This window comes from Pan paniscus, chromosome 10, assembly GCF_029289425.2.
Source record: "Pan paniscus chromosome 10, NHGRI_mPanPan1-v2.0_pri, whole genome shotgun sequence".
In the NCBI taxonomy this organism is placed as follows: Eukaryota; Metazoa; Chordata; class Mammalia; order Primates; family Hominidae; genus Pan; species Pan paniscus.
Genome location: NC_073259.2, coordinates 132,537,737 through 132,558,872, shown reverse-complemented (window position 1 = coordinate 132,558,872; position 21,136 = coordinate 132,537,737). Strand labels below are relative to the sequence as shown.

Genomic DNA, 21,136 nt, shown 5'->3' with positions numbered 1-21,136 from the left:
CTCCTGCCTCGGCCTCCACGTCCGGCCCTTCACATTGCTTGTATGGATATGCCATGTTTTATTTATCTGTTCATCAGGTGATGGACTTACTTGTGCAATTTTGCTGCGAATAAAAGCTAAACCCGAACTTAAAGAAGAACCCATTAAAGGCAACGGCTTTTATCCATGGAGAGTTTAAAGTTTCCAGCAACTTTTCCAAGTGTTGCTAGTGGTTGCCAGCTGCTGCTTTTACTCCTGGTGCTGCCTGTTAGCCCTGGGGATGGAAACCTTCTTTTTGTTAATGTTGCTTTGGAGAATTATTCCCAGGTGGGACGAGCAGTTTGCTCTCAGAGTTTTAGGGTGGCCTGGCCCCCATAGCCCTTCCTTCCACATCCTTGTCCTTGCTCTGTTATCTCTCTTCTTGGTCCAGGTGGAAGAGCAGAGATAGGATAGCGGAGATGTTTCTTGCCACCAGTTGTGCGACCGGGCTCTGGGTGCCATGTTTGCTGCCACCTTTTGTCTTAAGAACCTCAAGAAATGACATAGGCTGCAGGGAGAGACCAGCCAAGCACCCAAGGTGGACCGCAGCGAGGGCCTGGGCGGTGGCATGGGGACGTCTCACGTCACTTGGCACAGAAGGGTTGTTGTGCACTCTGGGTAGCGGAGCCAGCCTGTGCAAAGGCCCGGGGGTGCCAGACGCATGAGCTGTCCATGGTTTGCTGTGGGTGGGGTCAGATGCCCATGGCCCCCTGCCTGCCCTCCTGTTGGGGAGCAGTGAGGGCCCCACACCCACTGGTACGTGCATACACACGCCTGAGGCTTTTTCTAGGGAGTTTTTCTTCCACACACACTTTTGCCTTGAGTTTCTGGAGGTCCTGCACTCTGGGTCCCTGGAAGGGGTGCTGCTTTGGTGCTTATGCTCAACCCTATGTTTCTGTGGGGTGAACGGATGTGTGGCTGGGACCCCACGTGGGGTCCCCACATGGCTCAGCCCCACGGTTCTGTGGGGTGAACAGATGTGTGGCCATTTCTGACGTGGGAGCCCCTGCAGCCTCCCCCTTCAAGCACCTTCCAAGGTAGGATGCTGAGTGGCCTTGGGCATGTCGTCAAACAGAAATCCCACTTCCCACGGTGGTTATGACAGTTACGTGGATTAAGATTTGTGAATTGCTTGGAGCAGGAGGCCAGCAAACTCCAGCAAGCTCCAAATCTGGCCCTCAGTGTGTTTTTGTAAATAAAGTTTTATTGGCACACAGCCACGCCCATTTGTTCCCCGTTGCCTGTGGCTGCTTTTGCAATACAATGGCAGGGGTGAGTAGATGAGACAGAGACCTTGTGGCCCTCAAAGCTTGAGCTATTTTTACCATCTGGCCCTTTATAGGAAAGTGCCGGCCTCTGGCATCCAGCCCCAGTGGCCTCCAGGCTCTGTTTCTGCCTCTGTGTAATGGAGATGGAGCAGCAGTCCCCTCGGAGGGCTGTTGTGGGATCCACTTCTTGGGGTGTGCAGAGGACTGGGATAGGCTGAGCTGTGAGCGGTCCCAGGTGTGATTTCTAGGTGTCCCTGGGGGAGGTGGCCTGAGGAGCATGGAGGACTGCATTGGGGCGATTGAGGGATATGAGCCCTTTTCTCTGTTTCCCTCGAGGAGTCCGTGTGTGTGGAGGGAGCACTGGGTTGTCCAGGCCCCTGCTGTCCTTGCCCCCACATCTCACATGGTAACAGAGGCCAGAGGCAAACCTAATGTGACTCCAAGACTCTTGGCCCCTGTGGGTCTTGCTGGGGCTCTGTGGGGTGAGGGGAGGACAGAGGCCCTGAGGATGGCAGGAGTGGACAGAAGATGATGCAGCCTCTGTGAATCCTGAGGTTGGGGGGGCACTCGGTGGCCCCCGGGCTGCAGTTGTCGGGAGAATAATGCACCCTGTGTCCTCTGGGTGCAGCTGCTGCGGGGGCGGGGAGGTGGTGGCCTGGCGCTGCTCTGGGCCTCGTCTGCCAGCAGCTGCCGGCTTGGCCCCAAGGATGGCACAGGGCGGGGGCTGGGTTCTGGAGCCTGGCTAGGGGAGCACCATCCCAGCCAACATTTATTGAGGCTTACGGTATGCCAGGCTCAGAGCCATTAACTCATTCAAGACTCACAAGGACCGGGGAGGTACCAACTGTTCTCCCCATTGGGCAGATGGGGAACTGAGGCAGGAAGCAGTTGAATGATCTGCTGAAGGTCACGGAACTGGAGAGTGGCAGAGGGGGCTGGGATTTGAACCCAGGGCTGCACAGGTGAGGCCTGGGTTGTGTTTTCTAACCTCCTTATCCTGAGAGTGTTCCCAGCACAGCCTGGGTGCACCAGACTTTAGCTGGTGGGATGAAGGTGTCCATGGATAACTGAATGCAGGCTTCCTTTGTTGTTAAGCACATTTTCAAAAACAGCTCTATTACACAAAGAGTGACTCTCAGTGAAAGAAAATCAGAAAAAATAACGGGCAAATAAAAAGAAGAAAGTAAAAATACCCTCTTCTGCCCTGCTGCTGAGATAACTCCTTTTAGCTTAACTGTAGCCCGTTCTGATGGCTTTTCCGTGTGTTTGGGAACATATGTTTTCTGCAAAGCCACGTGTGTGTTGGCTGCATGGTTCTGGAACTTGCGTGTTTGGACTGAGCTTCATGGATGAATGTTTACAGAGGGTATGCAGAGGCCAGGCCTTGGGAGAATGGAGGCTGTGGGTCTTGGTTCCTTGGGCTGGTGAGGAACACACAGATGGGGTAAGTGGAAGAAGAGAGGTGTGTTATGGGAACAGGGAGCTGGAAGACTTCACAACTTGAGGAGAGGCTGGGAAACCATTCATGTAGCAAGAGCATTTGAATCGCATCTTGAAGGCTGTAAGGGACTCTGAATTTTGGAGAATGGGTGATGGCTGGGATGGGAATGGGATCCTTGAACAGGTGAGGACTGTCCTGACAGATGTCCAGGGCTCTGGGCCTAGAGTCAGGGATGGAAACCAGGGGTGTATTGGGGAGGGGCTGTGTATTAGTCCGTTTTCATGCTGCTGATAAAGACATACCCAAGACTGGGCAATTTTAAAAAGAAAGAGGTTTAATTGTACTCACAGTTCCATGTGGCTGTGGAGGGCTCACAATCATGGCGGAGGGCAAAGACGAGCAAGTCACATCTTACATGGATGGCAGCAGGCAAAAAGTTGGCAACTACATTAGTCAGGGTTCTCTAGAGGGACAGAACTAATAGAAAAAAATATATATATATTACATAAAGGGGAGTTTATTAAGGAGTAGTAACTCACACGATCACAAGGTCCCACAACAGGCCATCTGCAAGCTGAGAAGCAAGGAAGCCAGTCTGAGTCCCAAAGCTTGAAGAACTTGGAGTGTGATGTTCGAGGGCAGGAAGCATCCAGCACGGGAGAAAGATGTAGGCTGGGAGGCTAGGCCAGTCTCGCCTTTGCACATTTTTCTGTCTGCTTTATATTCGCTGGCAGCTGATTAGATGGTGCCTACACAGATTAAGGGTGGGTCTGCCTTCTCCAGCCCACTGACTCAAATGTTAATCTCCTTTGGCAACACCCTCACAGACATACCGAGGATCAATACTTTGCCTCCTTCAATCCAATCAGGTTGACAGTATTAACCATCACAGGGTTGTACAGACTGGGGGGTGTCCCCTGTGCTGACTCCATGCCCGTTTTTTTTCTGCCACAGGACCGTAGCCTGACGGGCAAGCTGGAACCGGTGTCTCCCCCCAGCCCCCCGCACACCGACCCTGAGCTGGAGCTGGTGCCGCCGCGGCTTTCCAAGGAGGAGCTGATCCAGAACATGGACCGCGTGGACCGAGAGATCACCATGGTAGAGCAGCAGATCTCAAAGCTGAAGAAGAAGCAGGTGTGAATGGGCAGGGGGAAGGGGAGTGTTTGCTCTGAGTCTCCATTCTAGCAGCAGTGACAGCGGTGTCACAGACATGTGCCAAGCCCTTCCCAAGTTCCTGGATGCTCACTGGTTTTTATGCCCTTTACGTTTATTGGACAGGAGCACATCCACAGAACTTTCTGCCATGATGGAAACACCGTGTATCTGCAGGATAGCCATGTTCCACTGTTGAGCATTTGAAATGTGCCTACTGCGACTGAGGAACTGATTTTTAATTTTTATTTAATATACGTATTAAATGTGCCTTTGAATAGCCACACAGGCTGCCGCATTAGACAGCACAAGAATGGAGGGTGAAAGTTCAGGATTTCTAGCCAGTCTGTCCAGGTTCAGATCCTGTTTCTTCCAGTACCAGGCAACGTGGGGTGGGCAGTCCCTTCTCTATGCTTCACTTTCCTTATCTGTAATGTGGGGAAACAGCCCCTGGCTCTGGAATCTGAACGGACTGGCCTCCTAACTGCTCTTTACTAGCTGTGTGGCCCTGGAACCTTCATCTCTTGGAGCCTTGGTTTCCTTGCCTGTAAAATGGACAACTTGTAGAGGAGGGAGCAAGATCCCGAGATTAAAAATAAATCCTCATTGTCACTGTTGAAACCACACAAAGACAAGCGGAGAAAAAGCTGATATAGATATTTGTAACATTCATTTTATAACTTTGTTTTAAATATGAGTTAATATACAATTCCTTGATAATCTGCCTTTTCCCAGCTCTTCATGGTTTGCTCCCAGGTATCATTCAGGTCTCTGCTCGATGTCCCTGACACCAAGAGGCCACCGTCAGCCTTGTACAGGAACACACACCCCCAACCCTCCTCTATCCCGGGTTCAGCCAATCCAGCCAATTCTAGCTGCTGCTGGTTTTTGTAAATAAAGTTTTATTGGCACAGCCACGACCACTTGTTTGTGTATCTGTATACACATGTGTGTTTATATGACTGCTTTTCTGCCACAGTGGCAGAGTTAAGTCATCACAACAGAGACCTGTGTGGCCTGCAAAGTCAAAAATATTTGCTGTTTAGGCCTTTAAAGAAAAGCTTTGGGCTGGGCATGGTGGCCGATGCCTGTAATCCCAGCACTTTGGGAGGCCGAGGCTGGAGGATCACTTGAGCCCGGGAGTTTGAGACCAGCGTGGGCAACATAGTGAGACCCTGTCTCTACAAATAATTTAAAACATTAGCCAGGTGTGGTGGCACATGCCTGTGGTCACAGCTACTCAGGAGGCTGAGGCAGGAGTGCCTGAGCCCAGCAGGTTTAGGCTGCATGAGCCATGATTGCCACTGCACTCTTGCCTGGGCAACAGAGTGAGACTCTATCTCAAGAAAAAGAAATTTTTCTGATCACTGATCTGTCTCATCACCCTGCTGGTGACATCATTATTTGAATTAATATAGACCCAGCTTTGTTATACAGTGGTCCTCTCCTTGTCTCCCTGTTAACTGCTGTGTTCTGAGCAGCATGGGGTACATAGTAGGTGCTCATTAAAAATGGTTGATTGAGTCATTGTGACACTGGGCCCCAGGGAGCATCTAGACTAATGGGAGAAACAGGCTCATATCTAGTGCCCTCCAGACAAGGAAGTAGGGGCTCCAAGGAGGATCAAGGGCTCATTTTAGCCACTGTAGGCAGGTGGGTGAAGGCTGGTGAGAGTAGGCTTCCAGGAAGAGGTGCCCTGGTAGCTGGGTTTTGAAGGACGCTCCAGGGGGAGAGCATTGATTTCAAGGGTCCATCATGGCTGTCACGTGGTTGGGGGAACCAGGATTTGAGGATAGTCCAGCAGTGAGACCCGGTCCTGGAGACTCTGCCAACTGTCCTAGGCTTCAGCGGGCAGTGGGTAGGTCTCATGTTGGTGGCACAGGCATCCCGAGAGGGGCCGGGCCCCAGCGGCGTGGGCAGGCATTGCCAGGGCCAGCCAGGTACCGCACCGTTAGGCCTCCAGGCCTGGCCCTGGGGTGGGGCTGAAGCTGCGGGTCACTGGCACACATTGGTGACTGCAGCTGGAAGCCAGGTGGCTCAAGGCAGCCCTCAATGGTTAGGTTTTTGTTTGTTTGTTTTTTCCCCTCTAAATTCCACTTTGGAATTTTTTAAAAGTGAAATTCTCAAGCATAATTATTTTAAAGTGCACAATTCAGTGGCATTTCGTACATTTGCAGTGTTGTGCAGCTGTCACCTCTATCTGGTTCCCAGCCATTTCAACAACCCACAGGGAAGCCTCATAGGAGCTAAAGCAGCCACTCCCCGTTCCCCTACTCTCTATCTCTATGGACTGACCTGTTCTAGACATTTCCTATATAGGGCATCACACAGTATGCATCCTTTCTGGCTTCTTCCACATAGTGTCATGGTTTTGGAGTTTATCATGTTGTCTCTTGTCTCCATCCTTCATTCCTTTTTATGGCTGAAACATATTCCGTTGTATGGAGATGCCTCCTTTTGTTTATTTCATCATCTGTGGCCATTTGGGCTGTGGCTGTTGTGAATAGTGCTGCTGTTGAACATTGTGTTCAAGTTTTTGTTGGGACACCTGTTTTCAGTTCTCATGGGTATATACCTAGGAGCAGAATTGCCGGGTCGTGTCGTACAGTAACTCTAGGTTTAATTTGCTGATGACTTTCCAGGCTGTTTTCCACATCAGCTGCCCCATTTTACCTTCTTACCAGCAATGCATGAAGATTCCTGGTTTTCCACATCCTCACCGACCGCCCCCCAGCTTTTTTTTTTTTTTTTTTTTTTTGAGATGGAATCTCACTCTGTTGCCCAGGCTGGAGTGCAGTGGTGCCATCTTGGCTCACTGGAGCCTCTACCTCCTGGGCTCAAGCGATCCTTCTACCTCAGCCTTCTGAGTAGCTGGGAGTACAGGTGTGCATCACCACACCCAGCTAATTTTTGTATTTTTTGTAGAGATGGGTTTTCACCATGTTGCCCAAGCTGGTCTCAAACTGCTGGTCTTGAGTGATCTGCCCACCTTGGCCTCTTAAAGTGCTGGGATTTCAGGTGTGAGCCACTGTCCCTAGCCACACCAACCCTTTTTTATCTTCCTTTAAAAAATGTTTTTGATTCCAGCCATCCTAGTGGTTGTACAGCGGTATCTCATTGTGGTTTTGATTTGCATTAGAGAGCCCTTTATAGCGTGTCACTGCTGTGCAGCAGTTTTTTCAGCATTATCTCCTTGATCTTCCAAACAACCTTATGAGGTAGGCATATACTCACAGGTTCTGCTGAAGTAGACACACTGAGGTCAGGGAGGTGAAGGGCCCTGGCTGAGGCTGCAGAGCTGGTGAGCGGGGGGCTCAGGCTTGAATCCAGGCCCAGCAGAGCTAGTCACCCTCTTAGCTGGGTCTCTGTAGGTGTCCAAGGTGGTATTTTCTCTAGTACCTGAGGAAGGGCCACCTTCCCTAGCTGGAGGGAGCCCTCCTGCCCACCCTTTCGGGGCTGTGGGCTTCTTCCCCTTCTTGGCTTTGTTTGTTCCGTGCTTTGTGGGAGTATTTTGATGCCCTTCTTGAAGCGACCACCAGGGGTCGCTGTGGGACTGAGGCAGTTCTGTTCAAACCGCCAGCGATGGAGTCTGTAAAAGCCAGCATCCTGGATTTTCTGGCTTTTCCTGTGTTCACTTCTTCTTGGGCACCTTTTTGGGTTCATACTGATCTGCTCTGTGGTCATGTGCAGGCTGTGTGAGCGTCATAAGTGGAGCAGAACCATGTTCTGATCTCACTTGTGATGCCCTGTCACATTGCAGAATGGGGCATTGGCCTTCCATCCGACCTTGGGCCAGTGCCCTAAACCCTCTGGTCTTCAGCCTCCCTCTTGCTATGAAGCAGACGGCAGCATGGTGGGATTCTCTTTCCAATGGTGTTAGGAGGAGGGGGTTCATACATGGACAGATGAGGATGAGGATGATGGGGGTGATGAGGATGAGGGTGATGGGGGTGATGAGGATGAGGACGACGGGGGTGATGAGGATGAGGGTGATGAGGATGAGGGTGATGGGGTGATGAGGATGCGGGTGATGGGGGTGATGAGGATGAGGGTGATGGGGGTGATGAGGATGAGGATGATGGGGGTGATGAGGATGAGGACGACGGGGGTGATGAGGATGCGGGTGATGGGGGTGATGAGGATGAGGTTGAAGGGGTGATGAGGATGCGGGTGATGGGGGTGATGAGGATGAGGATGATGGGGGTGATGAGGATGCGGGTGATGGGGGTGATGAGGATGAGGATGATGGGGTGATGAGAATGCGGGTGATGGGGGTGATGAGGATGAGGATGATGGGGTGATGAGGATGCGGGTGATGGGGGTGATGAGGATGAGGATGATGGGGTGATGAGGATGAGGGTGATGAGGATGAGGATAATGGGGGTGATGGGGATGAAGATGAGGGGGGTGATGAGGATGACAGTGATGAGGATGAGGACGAGCAGGGTGATGAGGATGAGGATGATGGGGGTGATGAGGATGAGAGTGATGGGGGTGATGAGGATGAGGGTGATGGGGGTGATGAGGATGAGGATGATGGGGTGATGAGGAGCACCTGTGTGTCAGGTGCTGCATGCTTTGCACGCATCATGAGCTCATTTCACCCTCACAGCGGCTCTCTAGAGTAGTAACTCTTTTATCCCCATTTTCCAGAAGAGGAAGGTAAGGCTTAGAGAGGTCCAGGAGCTTCTCAAGGCTACGCAGTAAGTAGGAGTGGGAGTTGGGCTCCAGTCTCACCAGTGCAGCTGTGGAGTCTGCACAGCCTCTCCTAGCACTGATGCTGCCTGTAGGAACCGTAATGGGTAATAATGCCAGCTCGCAGCAGGCCTGACTGTGCCTGCCTGTGTAACTCATTCAGTTCTCACCACAGTCAGAATGGCGGCATGGCAATCAGCCCCGTTTACTGATGGGGCAACTGAGGCCTAGCAGGGTGAGGCTGCTTGGCTGTGCTTCCCTGGCTGGCAAGTCACGAAGGCAGGATTTGAACCTGGCTTTGGAGCTTGGAGGCTGCAGCTGGCCCTGGAGCTGGGGCCTCTCCCGGGTGCGGAGTCCCTGGGATGACTCACAGGAAATGGGTAGCAGCCTGACTTCCTGTGCGCGGCCGTGGCCCCGGCTGCAAGGGGGCCTCCCCGCGCCCTGGGGGCTGCAGCCCTCCTTCCGCCCCTGGGGTGCTCATCCCTCACGTTCTGCCTCTCCCCACAGCAACAGCTGGAGGAGGAGGCTGCCAAGCCGCCCGAGCCTGAGAAGCCCGTGTCACCGCCGCCCATCGAGTCGAAGCACCGCAGCCTGGTGCAGATCATCTACGACGAGAACCGGGTATGTGTCCCCGCCCTGGCCTGCTGCCCCCGGTGCTGGCCATGAGGCGCTTCACAGGGGGCACCATGAATCGGGCCTCAGTGTTTCCATCTACGTGGGGAGGGGACCTCGCCACCCTCTCCCCCAGAGACGCAGGGTTTATGAGTGGGTGGGGGAAGGTGACCGGTGGAAAGCCATCCTGGTGTGGCCTCTGGGCTGTTCTGCTCAGACACTCAGATGGGTGTGGACTGTGGCTGGTCAGCAGGATGCAACACAAAACAGAGGTTTTGGGCTCCAGGAGAGCACCAGGGTCCAGCTGATGGCCAAGGGTAAGGGGCTGCCACTTTAGGTGCTGGTGCAGAAGAAATCTCTTTAAGGCAAAAGATAATGACATTATGACCGCAGCAGTGAGGTTTCATGGAGCAGCCCCTCCTGTCAGTCCTGGAAGGGCAGGTACAGGTGTCATTTCCATTTTTCTAAGGCCCAGAGAGGTTAAGTGACTTGTCCAGAGTCACACAGCTAGGAAGCATTGGACCTGGATTTGAACCTGTGGGCTGTCAGACCACAGGGCCTGAGTTCTCAGCACTGGCTTCCACTGACACTGGGCCCTGGAAGGGGCCTTTGAGATGATTGAAACACAGAGTCTGGAGCAGGCTGTGGAGGCCCATGGAGATCCCACTGGGGGCAGCTATAGTGGGTCTGGTCTTGGTGGAGGGGCTTGGGATGCTCAGAGCAGTGTCTCCAGGGGCTGGACCCTAAGGGTCTGTGCACCCCCAAGGTGGAACCTTGTGTCTGGTGAGGTGGTAAGCTCCCCATCTTCCCAGTCAAGCCACTACCAGCTGGGCTTTAATGATTTACAGTGGACTTTTTCTAAATATACTCAGGATCTGTGGATGTTGATCCCCTCCCTTATTTTCTGGATGAGGAAACTGAGGCCCAGAGAGGGACTGGTCCTTGTGAAGCATGACAGATGAGGAACCTCCTCTCCCTGCCTTGGCTTCTCTGGTTCCCCTCCTGCCCGTAGCCCCAGCCACCCTTCCCAGCTGCCTTTTCTGTAATATCTTCCTTGGCCAATCAGTGCTCAGAGTTGAGGTGGGGGTGGGGAGGCCTTGAGTCACGTGGTGGGTGCCTGCAGTGGCAGCCTGAGACAGGGAACTACTGGATCAACCTGTTTGGCTATGCCTCCACCTCTAGAAACAGCGATGTCATGCAGAATGAGACAAGCCTGTTTGGGGCCTGGGAACTGTGTGCCCGGCTCACTCTCCCACACCCTCACCCCTCACCCCAAGCACCACTAGTAACAGTCATAGGACAGCCAAGGGGCCACACATCCTTCAGCCAGGCATCCTGGGTTCAAATCCCATTTCTCCCACTTCCTGGCTCTGTGACCCTGGAGCGTCGTACTTAAACCTTCCTGTGCCTCATGCTCCACAGCTTTAAAACAATGACAACGACGGCATCACCTAGTACAGTTGGTGTGGGAACTAAAGGGGTAATTTCCTAGTGCCCTTAGGACAGACAGTGCCTGGCACCAAAGAAGTGCCAGCTGGTGCTATTTAATTGTCATTATCATAGCTCTTATTTCTTCTTGTGTTTGTTTACCTTGTGCATTTAATAGAATACTATTTGCATTTAGTAGAACTACTATTATTCTCTCAATTTTGCTCATCAAGAAACCAAAGCTCAGAGAGGGAAGGAGACCTCCCTGAGATTGCAGAGCAAGTGAGCTTTGAGCCTGGGACTTGGAGCCAAGATTGAGATGGCTCCAGGAGCCCAAAGTGGAGGGGACATGGGCAGGGCTCCTCAGAGTGTCACCTCTACCTGCCCTCTCTGTTCCTTGGTGGAGAGCAGACACGGTTCTCTCCAGCAGCTGTGGAGGCCAGGTCAGTGGCCCAGCACATTGCTGCAGTGCCTTGGCCCTCTGCCTGGAGCTCCTCTCCTTGCAAGGCTCATACTGTCACTTCCATCTTTGCTCAAGTGGCCCCTTCTCAGCAAGACCTGTTTCAACCCTCTACTTAACACTGAAAATCCTTTTTTCAGGAAAAAGAGTTTTCAGGATGACACCCGTTTTCCTCCTTTGTGGCTTCTGATTCTCCTTAGCCGTTGTCCCCACGGGACATGATTTCTGTTTTACTTATTTATTCTGTTTATTATGAATGGAAACTCCGTAAGGGCAGGGATTTTATTCCTGCCCACTTTTATTTCCAGTGGTATCTCCAGCACCTAAAACAGTGCTCACCACACGGCAGATGCACATTAAATAATTATTGTGCAAATATTCAGGCGGCAGGAAGGGAGGGGAGATGGAGGCGGGTGGCCAGCTCTGGCCCGTGGAAGAGGCCTCTGGTTTGGGGGCATGGGGGCTGGTGGGGATCCTCCGCCCGGGCTGAGTCTCTGAGCCTCCAAAGCCTGCAGCCTAATGTGCGGGAGGCCCCCAGCCGCCTTTGGCAGGAGCAGCCAGGACTTACCGCCCCTCGGAGGATCAGTAGGATTAAATTTTAATCCGCCTTCCTTCCCTGCTGGTTCCTGGAGAGATGGAGGACAAGGGTCTGTTTTTCGAGCCAGCCGGAAAACGCAGCTTCCCTGCCGGGCAGGGCCCGCCTGGCAGTTCTGAGTGCTGGAGTCTGGCTCATTATCCATTCGGAGCACATTGGTGAGGCACCCGCTGAGCGAGGCTTTTCCCACCTCCCCGCCTCCTGGGAGCTGCCTGCGTGGGCGGGGGCCGGGCAGGTGTGCACAGATGGCGGGGCAGCCAGCAGGGTGGCTGCAGCCTGAGAGCAGGAGCAGACGGGGTGGCCCGGGCCCAGGAGGGCAGAAGCGTGACCTGGAAGTGGGTGCTGGGAAAGGCTTCTTGGAGGCAGCGGGTGGGCTGGAAGGAGGGCGTTCGGGTGAGGGGGCATGGCACAGGCCAAGTCCCAGAGAGGGGACTGGCGTCTGCTTTGATCTTCAGAGGTGGTGGGCACGAGGTAGGAGCCTGTTGGTTCCGGGACAAGGCACGCACTTGGAATCTGGATAAAACATACACAGAGGCAGCGCTAGCGATGTGTGGATACATAAGGGGCATTTGTGCAGCACAGGTTGCTGGTACCGTAGGAATTCAGGACACTGGGGAACAGTCAGGATGGGCTTCATAGAGGAGACGGACCTTGAGCTAGGTCGACTGGGGAAAGGTAGAAGGCTGCTTCCAATAGAGATGTAGATGGCTCATTCACAAGGTGGAGAGGAGGCAGGATTGATGGAAGCGGCAACCCCAGTTGCTGAGTAATGCAGAAATCAGCAGAAGACTCAGGTCCTTGTCTTCCAGTTTAAGCGTCTTAAAAGGAAAGAGTTTATATGATGTGATTAGGACTCAGTGTGTGCACAGTGTGATCGGGACTGAGCAGGGCAAAGAAGAATAATACCATCAACAGTCACCGTGAACGTGAAGCATTCAGTAGAGCCTTTTGGGGGTTTTGGCACTCCTCATGCTTGTTTGTAGGGCCCAGCATCAGACCCCCTGATTGAAGATTTTCAGAGCAGTGCTTCAGACCCCGTCCTGTGGCCTCAGCATCCTGGGCCAGGCCCCCACCTCTGGCCTCCATGCCCGGCCACCTGGTCATCAAAACTGCCCCCAGGGTCCAGGGGTTCTTTCAGATTGTCCGTTTCAGCCCCGCGAGGCTGCTGCACGCGTCCTCTGACCTGCCGCTTTTCCTGCTCGTCACCCACCCTGGGAGAGCTCTGCACGGGGCTCATGGGCATGGGGCTCTGTTTGCAGATGAGGAAGCTGAAGCTCCGGGTAGGCCGTTGCCCTGAGGCACTGCTGCAGCCAGCGGAGGGGCTTGGGTGCAGGACTGGGGGCTCGGGGCTTCTTGGGTGAGTAGGTGCTGCCCCCAATCTGCAGATGAGGAAGCCAGTGTGGCAGAGAAGGGGCTAGGATGGGGCTTCCAGGCAGGGGAGAGGCTAGGGAGTGATCAGTGTCAGGTCTGTTTCTGTGCTCTAGAGGAGAGCCGCATGTGGATGTATGTGTGGTTTGTGTGCCTGTGGGTACACGTGTGTATACGGGTGGATGTATGTGTGGTATGTGTGTTAGATACACGTGTGCCTTTGGATGGCTGTGCATACTTGTATGTGAATACTTAGAGTAAGAGTCAGCTTGTGTGGGACGAGCATGTGGTGATTCGTGCATTGATACAGCACACTTGGGTGTGTGTATGCGGGCATGTGTGTATGTGTGGACCTCTGGATGGCTGTGTGCACATGTGTATAAGCGTATATGAGTCAGCATGTGGGGCCTGTGGTTATCTGTGCACTTACACATCCATGCATACACACGTGGGTGCGTGTATGTGTGCAGGTATACCTGTGGGTGCTGTGTGCACATGCGTGAACATTCATCCACGAATTGGCACATGTGAGGCATGTATATAGGTATTCGTGCATCTGTGCACCTGTATGCATACGCATGTGTTCACATGGGTACACGTTAGGCTGTGTGCATGTGTGTACAGGTGGATGTGCGTGAGATGGCGGGTGTGGGGTGGGTGTGGTTACATCATGTGTTCACTTGGGTGCACATGTGTATGTGCGTGCGCCTTGATATGTGTGGACATGTGTGTATGTCTTTGCGTGTTCCTAGATCTTGGCATGTGCACTTGGTGACGTGGGTCTGGTGCTCCCGTGCACCCGTCTGCATAGGTGACTAAGGACTTGTGTGCCCCAGCACAGCTTCTAGGCTTTTTGGGCATGGGAGGCCTGGCCACGCAGACCCAGAGTCTCTGCAGGGGTGCCACTGCTCGAATGAGAACCTGCCCGGATCTCAGTTGGCTGGCGAGAGCCCCTACAGGGGGTGGATGCCACGGTGAGCGGGGCCGCTCATTGGCTTGAGTCCCTAGGTTTTCCTTTCCTCTCAGAGCCAGGTGAGCTTGGGCAGTGGCTTCTCTCAGGCTTGGCCACCTCCCCTGCGGCGTCAGCCCCACCCACCACGATCAGAGCAGAGACCTCGGCCCCCAAAGGCCAGGAACGTGGGAGGACGTGCGTGGGGGCAGTCGGGTTTCAGCGGGATTGAGAAAGGCCTGCTTCCCTTCTCCCCCAGGTTGGGGCTGAGTCCCCTGAATTCCAGCCTCCCAGCCGGAAGGTGGCAGCCCAGCCTGAAGCCCTCCTTTGGGCCGGAGCAGTCCCTGAGTTCTGCCACCCTTGGGTGGAGTTAGTTCAGCTCTAACAAGTGTGTCCTGGCGTCCCCTGCAAGCTGGGCCTTGGGCCCGCACGGGGAAGATGCAGACAGGAGCTCCTGTTGCAGCACTTGCTGTTTGCCAGGACCAGGGGCAGCCAGGGAGACAGTGTCGGGAGGTGGCCCCCAAAGGGGCCGAGGAGATGTGGAGATATCAGCCACGGGAATATTGGGGTTGGGGAATGTTCTAGGTGGGAGAGGTTCAGGTGGGAAGGGTTTGGGATTTTGCCTAGAACTGTGTGGATTGGTGACCTCCTATCCAAGTGTCCGCTCTGAGCCTCAGTTTCCCCATCTGTAAAATGGGGCAGCCCTTGCACCCCAGAAACAGGTTACTGGGAGGCTTGGCAATCCTGACTGTGGCTTGGAGAGCAGGGAGACAGGGCCTGCCCTCTCATCCACCTCTATGGAGGGGGCAGAGAGGACTCCGTGTCCTTGGAAAGGCCAGGCCCATCCGGGATGTGGACTGCTTCCCCCATGGCCCTGGAGAAAGTGCCCACTGCCCTCAACCCTGTGCTGGGCCCTGTTGGACGATAGCAGCTTGGTGGCCAGTGCTGGCCTCTTCTGGTCCTGGTGGAGAGGCAGGGAGGCACTGGGCCTGCAGCGATGTGGAGAGAGGACAGGGTTCTGGGCTGGGACCGGACAGCCTACAGGTACAAGAATGCTTTGCCCCAGAGACCGCCTGAGCGAGGGAGCCAGCTGCACCCCATTTCCAGGTATTTAGACCATTCCTGAGCATCCACTGTAAGCCAGACACTGTCCAGGCACTGTGGGTGCAGCAGAGAACAGAGCAGGCACCTTGCTCCTCATGGAGTCCTCATCAGGGGAGGTGGCCAGTAAGATAAACAGTGGGACGCAGACCCTTATCCCTGACCGCATGTGCTGTGAAGACAGCCAGGTGGGAAAAAGAGTGGTCGAGGGAGGTGGGCCGCCCTGCTGCGGGGGGTCAGGGAAGGCCTCTGTGGGGAGGGGAGGCTGAGTCAAGACATGAGCAAGAGGCAGGCGAGAGCATGTGAAGATGTGGGGAACAGCATTCCAGGCAGGGAACAGTAGGTGCAAAGGCTCAGAGGCAGTAGTGGCTTTCAGTGTGCAGGGGACAGTGAGGGGCCAGCAGAGGTCAAGGTCCTGTGAGGGCTGGGACCCTGTTGACCCTGGCGAGGAGTTTGGATTTGGTGCTCAGGGTGGCAGGAAGACAGCAGCCGAGGAGGTGAGGGGGAATTTTTGGCATGAGGCTGAATCTGTGGCCTGCGTCCACGTTCCCCAGCCATGCCACGTTCTAGAGGGTGTCTCCTCTGCATTCAAAGAGGGAAGGGATGACATGCACGTCACTTTGCTCCCTGCAGAACGTCCTTGCAGAGGTCATGGGAGTTTGGTACCCTGGGTGAGTGTGGCCGTTTCGTGAATGGGGAGACTGAGGCCAGACTCAGTCAGGAGACTCAGATTGCTGAGGGTTAGAGCACAGCCGACTCCCAGATGTTGGGCAGGTGTGTTGAGAAAGGCCAGCCCATCTTGGGACAGGGCCCCACAGGCCCACCTCCCCAGGAGGCTGACAAGCAGGACCAGAGAAGACCGTGGAGCAGGAACAAACCCAACACTGGGAGCAGGGGATGTGGGGGCAGGAGGTGAAGGAAACACCCCAGAGAGACAGGAGGAGGTGGGGCTCCCTGTGGCTTTGGCAGGTGAAGAAGGGGTCTTCCCTGCTCTCTAGGTGCTAGCTGTGTGGCCGTGTAGTTTCCAGTGGCTTGGCCCTTTCCGTTGGTATCACTCTTATCTAGATGGACAGTTGCTGCTGATCCCCACAGATCATACACAAACTCCTATTCATCCCTCAAAACCCAGCCTATATAGCCCTCCTGTTACCTTTTTGGGAGAGTGACTTGTGCCCCACTTTCACACATACCTTTCTCTGCCTGAGCATACTAATCTGCTGTTACTGCTCTTAACCAACAGCCATTGTTTGGGTTTATTCCAGGCAGGGGCCAGGTCTCATTCATTCCATGTCTCTCCCCAGGTCCCAGTGTTTGGGAGCTGCCCTGCCCCCATGCTACCCCATACCCAGTCTTTCACTGGGCCTGGCTTAGGGGTTCTCCCATCTTCAGTACCCCAGGGCAGACTCTTTCCTGCTTCGAGGGTGTGGCTGGGACATTGACTGTCCGGGTGATGTCTGCCCCAATCCACCGGAAATACTAGTCCCAAGCCTAGGGGTGGTCCTGCATGGGACCTGGCCCTTGGCTTCCTCTGTCCGTGGATCCTGGAGGTCATAAGAAGGGCTTCTTCCCTGTGTTTTGTTTCTGTGCCTCAGTTTCACCATCTGTGAGATGGGGCTACGCCTGCCTGTACCTCCCATGGCGTTTATGCGCAATTGACATGTTAAGAACACACCGTATGCCCGACGCTTGGCTCATGGCAGGTGCTCGGAGAAGTGACCATCGCTGTAATAGTTCTCCCCTGCTCTTCTGGCCCCCAGCCGCACCTTGAGGCTGCAGGTCTCGGGGTTTTGGCTCAGCCTGAAGGTGGCCAAGAGCATGGCTCTGCTCTTGGTGGGCCGGGCTCTGGGCTGTAGGCGGAGGCAGCTCTAGGTTCCAGCTTGAGCCCACCTACATACCCGCTGTCTTTCTCCGGGGGCTGGGGAGGGGGAGTGATGCTGGCCTGCCACGCCCTCCTCTCTCTGCTGCAGCCCGGGAGCCTGGGCACCTCCGCCCTGCGAGGAGATCTTGGCAAAGGCTGCGTCAAATTTTTGTTGGCAGCCACATTTGCCAGGGCTTGGGGTCACCTCCTTTTGGCCAATCTGGTTTGGGGTCACTGGGGACAGTTTCAGTATGGTGATGGTGACTTCTGCGGCCTGTCCGCCTAGTCCTTGCCAAATGCTGAGTGGCTGCCCCAATGCAGCTGAGTCACAGCAGGGGCTCGCCCACGTGCCAGCCTGTGAACACCCATTTGCCAGCACACACGCAGTTTAGCCTGGTGCAGGGGGCACCCAAACCCACCCAAATTCTGCCCCTGCCCTCCGCCACAGCCCCCATGAAGCCACCTTCAGGAGCCCCTCCGCCCCCCACCTCCCTGTACCCGGCTGGCCTGGGCTGCCCTCCAGGCCTCCTCTGAGCGGACCCTGGTGGTCCCAGGCTGGGGGCTGGTGGGCCTGGCCGAGGCACAATGTCTGCCTTCACACCGAGGGCCGGGGTGGGGGCCCGGAGGTCCAGCCTATTGACGGAGCGGCCACCGAGCCCTGCGCCACATGTTCCTGTTTTCCTAATAAGTCCCCAGTTGTGAGTGGGGAGGAGGCGGGGAGGCCCCGGGGCAGCCCAGAAATAATCACATGATTGTGAAACACAAGAATCCTAGAAAGGGTATCTCCGAGCGCCTCTATCTCACCCTCCCTCCTCCTCCTCCTCCTCCTTCCCTCGCTGGCTGCACTAGCTCTGAGGTAATTGTAGACAACCCAACCAGCTTCCAGGGCGAGGGAAGGCATCTCAGGGCTGGCAGTGTCGGCTGGGCTGGTGGGGAGCGGTGCCCACGTCGCTGGGCCCTGGGGGAGCGAGGCCTGCGCGCCTGCCGGGGAGCAGGCTTCAGTGGACCCGGTGCATTTGCTAAAATCGAAACTTGGCTGGCTTGCTGGGGCCGCTGTGGGGGTATTGAGGCTCCTCTGTGTTTTTTTCCAGCCTGGGGAGGGCCTGCAGGGGGCCCCGGGCCTCCCTCCCCCATGCTGAGGATCAGCATGCTGGACTGGGCTGGGCAGGTGCCCGCTGCTCCGGGAAGCCTCTATTTATAATCTGTGTTTTTTTGTTTTTTAAAAAAATTCCTCCTCTTCGCCATCACCCTGCAGAAGAAGGCTGAAGCTGCACATCGGATTCTGGAAGGCCTGGGGCCCCAGGTGGAGCTGGTGAGCTGGGGTACAGGGTCAGGGGCTCCGGGGAGGGCGGGGGTGGCTGGAGAGGTGGGCAGGGAGGCGGGAGGGTGCGGCGGAGGAGGAAGTCATCTATTACCAAGCGCTGCCCAGGCGGCGTCCGCGGAGGAAGCAGGAAACCCACCTTCCTGATGAGAGGACGGCAGATAGCGGGTGGGCGGGCCTGGCTGGGCTGGGTGGGGGTGGGGAGTCTTGGCAGCGAGCGCCTGCGGGGCCCCCTGCGCACTCCTGTGCATACCGTGAAGCCCGGCCGCTCGGCCTATGAGGAGAGTCACACATCTGTAGGCCGGTGCGCTTGCTCCAGCCGAGCGCGGAGAGCTGGTTCTCTGGGTCACACAATCTCGGTCCACTCCCAGGTGCACCGCTTCATGGCGGTGTGACCCTGAGCGGGTCTGTTACCCTCCCTGTGCTTCAGTTTCCTCATCTGTAAAATGGGAATCCTAACAGCACCTATTCCACTGGATTACAGTGAGGAGGAGCTGTGTTAATATTTTTCCAACATCAGGTGCAGCGCCTGCCTTGTAAACAGTAAGTGCTGGACATTAGCTATGATGATGGTGATGATGATGATGGCGATGATGGCGATGATGGCTGTCACTAGTGTTCTTTTGCTGCGGAAAGATGCCATGTCAGCAGCAGAGCTGGAAAGCAGGCCCCAGGCCTCCTGGAGTCCCTGGGCTGAGGATGGGTGGATGCAGAAGCCCTAGCCCCCAGAGAACGGGCTGCAGCCCCTGCCTGCCCCACAGCCATCTGTGCCCACTGAGCTGGTCAGCATGGATGGCCATGGTGGGCACTGAAGGCATATGCTACCCACATGTGTGCCGGATGAGGGAGAGTCTCTGTGTGCATGGTGGGCTAGGGTGTGCGTGTGAGTGCGCCCAGGGTGCAGATAAAGGCTTATGCGTTCGGCCATGTGTAGTGGCTCATACCTGTAATCCCAGTGCTATGGGAGGCCAAGGCAGGAGGACTGCATGAAGCCAGGAATTTGAGATCAGCCTGGGCGAGATAGCAAGACCTTGTCTCTGCAAAAAATTAAAAAATTCACCAGGTGTGGTGATGCACGCCTTTCGTCCCAGCTACTTGGGAGGCTGAGGCAGGAGGATCGCTTGAGCCCTGGAGTTCAAGGCTGCGGTGAGCTATGATCACACCACTGCACTCCAGCCTGGGCAATAGAGTGAGACCCTGCCTCATAAAAAAACGAAACAGAAGTCTGACACCTTCAGAGCCTCAATCTAAACTCAGCTCCACTGCATGTTTGCCAAGTGGCCTTAGGAAAGGGGCTGACCTCCCAGTACCACAGTGCTCTCTCATCTGGGACAGGCGGAGGCTCTAGGGCCTCCTTCCAGGGTCTTCCCAGGGTTAAAGGCAGTGCTGCCTGTTAAAGGCTCACCTAGTGCAGCTCCTGGCCCCTACGAAGCGCTCAGTAGTTGTGAACAATTTGGTGATGAGCTGCTCCCCCTGAAGTTTCTGCAGGCTGCTCAGTTTTGCAGTGAGAGCTCCCCAAAGCCCGGGCTCCGTCTGTTGAGGCCACTCAGGAACTGCAAGCCCTGGGCTCCCAGGCCCACTCAGAAGGCAGAAGCAGGGAGGAGATGGCAAGGGCTCCTCCAGCTCAGAAGCAGGGCCCAGCTGCCCACCTGGCTGGACTCAGGAACCTCGCCGGGCTCCCCCACCCCTTCAGGGCTCTGCCCCCTCCAGGCACATCCTCGGGCCTGGGCGATCTGAGTGGTGAGCTCTGGCCTAGGGTCGTGCTTCTCTCAGTGGAAGTGATTTCTGGGGAAGTTTTCAGCAGCAGCAGCTGCTGCTTGCTTGTTTTTTTGTTTTGTAAACAGCTTTATTGAGGTACAATTCACACGCATGCCATTCACTCACTTAAAGTGTCCAGTGTCCAGTTCAGTGGGTTTTAGTGTATTCACAGATGTGTGCAACTGTCACCACGGTCAATTTTAGAACATTCCATCATCTCAAAAAGAAACCCTTCTGTCTCTATGGATTTGCCTATTCTGGACATTTCCTATAAATGGAATCTTGCAATATGTGGTCCTTTGTGTCTGGTTTCTCTCACTCAGCATCATGTTTTCGAGGTTCATCCGTGTCGAGCGTGGGTCGGTCCTTCGTTCCTTTTTGTGGCTGAATCATATTTCACTGTAGGGGTAGGTCACGTGTTGTTTACCCACTCATCAGTCGGTGGACGTGAGATTGTTTGCATATTTGGGGTATTGTGAATAAAGTTGCTGTGAACATTAGTGTGCTGTTTCCATGTGAACGTACGTCTTCATTTCTCCTGGGTGTGTACCTAGGCGTGGAATTGCTAGATCCTCTGTTAACCCAGTTTAGCCCCTTGAGGAACTGCCCAACTGTTTTCCAAAGTGGCCGTACCATTTTACATCTCCACCAGTAAGCTGCCTCTTGCCTCGGTTTCTCCTTTTCTGCCAAATAGGGATGGCAGGGTTGGATGAAGTTCCCAAGCATTTCCAGACTTCCGGGTCCTCCCGCTCCCGTTTCCTGATTGGTCCCCGGGGGCCTCCTGGGGGAAAGGGCCTGTGTCTTAGGGCCCGAGGAACACAGGCGAGGAAGCCCCTGTCCGTGGGAGTCTGTGGGCAGATGGGGGTGGGCAGCTGCTGGTGTCAGAAGCTTTGGATCCAGGGACCCCACAGTGAGTCTTCTCTGGTTCTTTGGAGACAAGGGGACGGGGTTGTCTTCCACTTGGGGATCTCAGAGCAGAGGCTTCCACAAGGCTGATGGCACAGGAGGCTAAGATCTAGTGTCTGGACTCTTGAAGGCCCCTGGCTTGGTGCCAGTCAGTGGGGACAGGGAGGACGCCTCACAGAGCTGTTGCCGTCCCATTTTCTGGATGA

General features: G+C 55.0%; 1 protein-coding gene across 50 annotated transcripts in view; it reads left to right on the top strand.

Moving 5' to 3' along the window:
- NCOR2 (nuclear receptor corepressor 2) overlaps positions 1-21,136 on the top strand; it is a 241,692-nt gene that overhangs the window by 88,902 nt on the left and 131,654 nt on the right. For all 50 annotated transcript variants that reach the window (XM_057299563.2, XM_057299562.2, XM_034934806.4 and 47 more), the window contains 3 exons: positions 3,682-3,861; positions 9,082-9,195; positions 18,201-18,257. In XM_057299563.2, coding sequence (XP_057155546.1) covers positions 3,682-3,861; positions 9,082-9,195; positions 18,201-18,257 — 351 coding nt within the window. The remainder of the gene's footprint in view (positions 1-3,681; positions 3,862-9,081; positions 9,196-18,200; positions 18,258-21,136) is intronic.